Consider the following 3,908-nt stretch of genomic DNA (forward strand, 5'->3'; position numbering starts at 1 on the left):
ACATGAAATGTTATGCACAAACTTTCCTAAATGACCTCATCATTTCTGTTTAATCTCCTCTGCAGGTTGAGTGACTGTAACCTCTCAGAGGACATCTGTGCAGATCTGACCTCAGTTCTCAGCTCTCAGTCCTCCAGTCTGACAGAACTGGACCTGAGTAACAACCACCTGCAGGATTCAGGACTGAAGAAGCTGTGTCCTGGACTGGAGAGTCCACACTGTCACCTGGAGTATCTCAGGTCTGAATCCACCAAGTGTTTAATTGTTGACCGTTAGAACTGTGGTTGATATTTAAAGATTGTTGATGTGTTTCTGCTGATCCTCTGACATGAGGACAGAGTCAGCTTTAGTCTCAGAGCAGTTCTCTCAGAGTCTCTGCATGTGTGTTGTGTTGTGTGTCTGCAGGCTGTCAGGCTGTCTGATCTCAGAGGAAGGCTGTGCTTCTCTGGTCTCAGCTCTGAGCTCCAACCCCTCCCACCTGAGAGAGCTGGACCTGAGCTACAACCATCCAGGAGAGTCAGTGAAGCTTTTGTCTGCTGGACTGAAGGATCCCCGCTGGAGACTGGACACTCTCAGGTATGAAATCAGAAGGACATCAGTGTGCTGGACTCTTCATCGTTTTGTTGTGGACATCATCTTTGTGGCTCTCTGAAATTTGTTGTGGACATTTTTATTAATTACACAGAGTAAAATACAGATCCTTAACAAAATACAACATCGGTGAGCTCGAGAGTACCAAAGTTTATTTTAGCTGATGTGCAATCAGAAGAGTTGGACAGTTGAGTCTGATGCAGTATGCTGTTACACTTCTTTTATAGGGGAATGGGTAGGGACTGATACAGATACCTGCACCCGACATGTGGATGCTAGTCCTCTTAGAGGAAGGCATACATTACAAAAGAGATGTGACCCTTTCGTCTGCATTTACATGTTTTATACACCCCTCTTCCATCCTGTTCCTTACAGCTGTTGGCCTTTTGTTACAAATCATATAATGTCTGAATGTTTTCCATGACACTTTGAGCAGAGATCTTTGACCAGATGGAGCTGCTGCAGCTCATCTGGTGCTTCAGCAGAGCTGATAGATGCAGTTCACAACTCTGAGCGCTTCTTGACCCAGTAAACATACCAGAACCACAGCAGTGTGGTTTTCAGGCCCATCACAGCACAATAACAGCTGTGCCTTCACTCATCCATGACATGGTCTCCTCCTACTGCTGATTCAACAAAGATGAAATCAGATGAAAGAATGTGTTCAAACTGTGCTGGAATGTTACGACCACAGGGCAGGACTTCAGAGATGCTGCATTCAAGTGCATCTGTCCAAGTGTCGGACTGTTCCTTCATCAGTGTGTGAGAGCCATGTAATGTCCATGTTTGCTGAAAGAGACTGTGCTGGTCTGACCCCCCTCCTCCTTTCAGGGTGGAGCCTGCTGGACAACGATGGTTGACACCAGGTCTGAGGAAGTGTAAGTGTGTTTTTATTTCATTCACACATTCATCCATATTCACCCTTATATCACTCATTCATGTGTCCATCAACGATCAATGACAGATCAATAATAACTGCAGCTGGGTTGTTTGTTCTCTCCATCAGATTCCTGTCAACTCACCATCGACACAAACACAGTCAACAAACACATCAAACTGTCTGACAACAACAGGAAGATGACGTATGTGAAGGAAGATCAGTCATATCCTGATCATCCAGACAGGTTTGATTACTGGGATCAGCTGCTGTGTAGAGAAGTTCTGATGGGTCGCTGTTACTGGGAGGTCCAGGTGAGAGGAGGAGTTTCTGTATCAGTGAGTTACAGAAGAATCAGCAGGAAAGGAGATTCTAAAGACTGTGTGTTAGGATGGAACGATCATTCCTGGAGTCTGTTATGTTCTGATGATGGTCGGTACCAAGTCTGGCACAATAACAGAGTAACATCGTCCTCCTCCTCTTCCTCAGTCTCTGACAGAGTAGCAGTGTATGTGGACCTTCCTGCTGGAACTCTGTCCTTCTACAGCATCTCCTCTGACAGACTGATCCTCCTCCACACCTTCAACACCACATTCACTGAACCTCTTTATCCTGGGTTCGGGTTCAGGTCTAGTTCTTGTGGTTCAGTGTCTCTGTGTTGAGTTCAGTCTCAAGAGTCTCCTGTCAGAGAAACTGTCTCTGTTGGACAGATAGTTGAGTCTGCACATGTCTGTCTCTGTTTCCATCAGAACGCCTGAATCACATGTTGGTGAAACTGTTCTGATTTATTCCTTGGAACCTTTTTCCTCTTCCAGTCCTTTAAAGGTGGAAGCTGCAGTTATTATAGCATCCACATGTTGTTCTTGTGTCTGTTTCCAGTCAGAGCTTCACGGCTAACAGCAGCATGTTGTTTCTCTGCAGCTCAGTCCAGCTGAGATCATTCAGTTCATGTCCGCTGCAGTTAGTTTGCTGCACATGTGACCAACTGTGATGTCAAAGAGGAATCACTGAGCTGCAATCAGCCAAGATGAAGTTACAACCTGCTGACAGATCTGAGCACAAGGTTGCTGTGCAGCCAGGGTTCATCCTGGTCTTTATTCACACCCACTTCCTGTTCCAACCAGGACGTCACTGCTGGACTGTCAGGTCTCTGTCATGTTAAAGTGTTGATGAATAAGATGATCCATCAATCATCTACAACTGCTTCTTCATGTTCAGGTTCCCGGGGGTCGGCCTTGTTGATTTTACACTGTACTAAGAAGGGCTACTTTTTAAATAAAGTTCCTCTGATGACAATATTTGATATTCACTAATTAAAACCGCTGCCTCAACATTTCCTCACAATAATTATCAAATTGATTTATCATGCTAGGAAACATTTCAACACGAAACATTTTGTATTCTTAATCCATTTAGTGTGTTCCAATTTTCAAATCATCACTGTCGTAACATTTTAGTAGCAAATCATGAACATCTTCAAATCAAGTCCCATTAATGCAAAATTAACCCCCATAACACTTTTAGCAAATCATGAAGTCCCACATCTGTAGAAATGATCAGGTATAAAAATAATCACAACTTCAAAATCCCTACATTTGTACTAATAATCAAATATGTAACACTGGTCTTGCATGTCAGAGTGGTTGATTTAAGAACATCCAGCGACCAGGGGGGCGCTGCTGCACTAGATCCTGCTGAGAGCCGTTTATTGTATGGTAGAAGAAGAGAGACAATGATGAGAAGCTGGATGATGTGCATGAAGCTGTTATATTACTTTGTGTCATGAATCTGATGTTTGTTATATTGTTTTTTATTGGAAGCACTTGTTGTTATATTTTATAATTCTGCTGGTGAGTATTTCCAGCAGTGTTATTTACTTCACTAATCGTTGAAAAGTCATTAGTTATGTTATCTGAATGACACTGATTGTTTTCTTTGTTGCCAGTTAAATGTGATATTATCTCATGTTGATGTTCATGCTTATAAACTTATTTGGATTGTGTGCTATGGTTAAACATATGTTTATTGCTGTTTATTGATTTCTATTATTCTCTGGTTTATTCCAAAACCACACACACACCATAACTGCAAATTCACTCTCTAGACTGGATTAAAGCACTGTAAAGGAAACTGACCGCTTCCTGCATCTTCATTTAAGTCTTGACACGCGCTTCATGATTAAAATACAGAAAAAGCCAGTGTACAATTTTTTTTTTTTCCACTTTGTCTGCACACATATTAATAATTGATACCATGACGGTAGAAACCAAAGGCATATATATGTGCATTATTACTATATTTAATATATATATATATATATATATATATATATATATATACATATATATATATAAGCCAGGAAGCAGGAACACACGGAGACACACGTCAAGCACTGGAAATCGGCAACAAAAAACCACAAACAAAACACAAAACCGGCACA

General features: G+C 41.9%; 1 protein-coding gene across 1 annotated transcript in view; it reads left to right on the forward strand.

Moving 5' to 3' along the window:
• Positions 1 to 3,598, forward strand: part of LOC133440699 (stonustoxin subunit beta-like) — an 8,001-nt gene extending 4,403 nt beyond the window's left edge. Inside the window, exons 2-5 of the mRNA XM_061718017.1 lie at positions 66 to 239; positions 406 to 576; positions 1,423 to 1,469; positions 1,598 to 3,598. Of these exons, the coding sequence (XP_061574001.1) occupies positions 66 to 239; positions 406 to 576; positions 1,423 to 1,469; positions 1,598 to 2,130 (925 nt within the window). The 3' untranslated portion in view covers positions 2,131 to 3,598. The remainder of the gene's footprint in view (positions 1 to 65; positions 240 to 405; positions 577 to 1,422; positions 1,470 to 1,597) is intronic.
• Positions 3,599 to 3,908: the final 310 nt, after the last annotated feature.

Source organism: Cololabis saira, chromosome 3 (genome assembly GCF_033807715.1).
Source record: "Cololabis saira isolate AMF1-May2022 chromosome 3, fColSai1.1, whole genome shotgun sequence".
Lineage (NCBI taxonomy): Eukaryota > Metazoa > Chordata > Actinopteri > Beloniformes > Belonidae > Cololabis > Cololabis saira.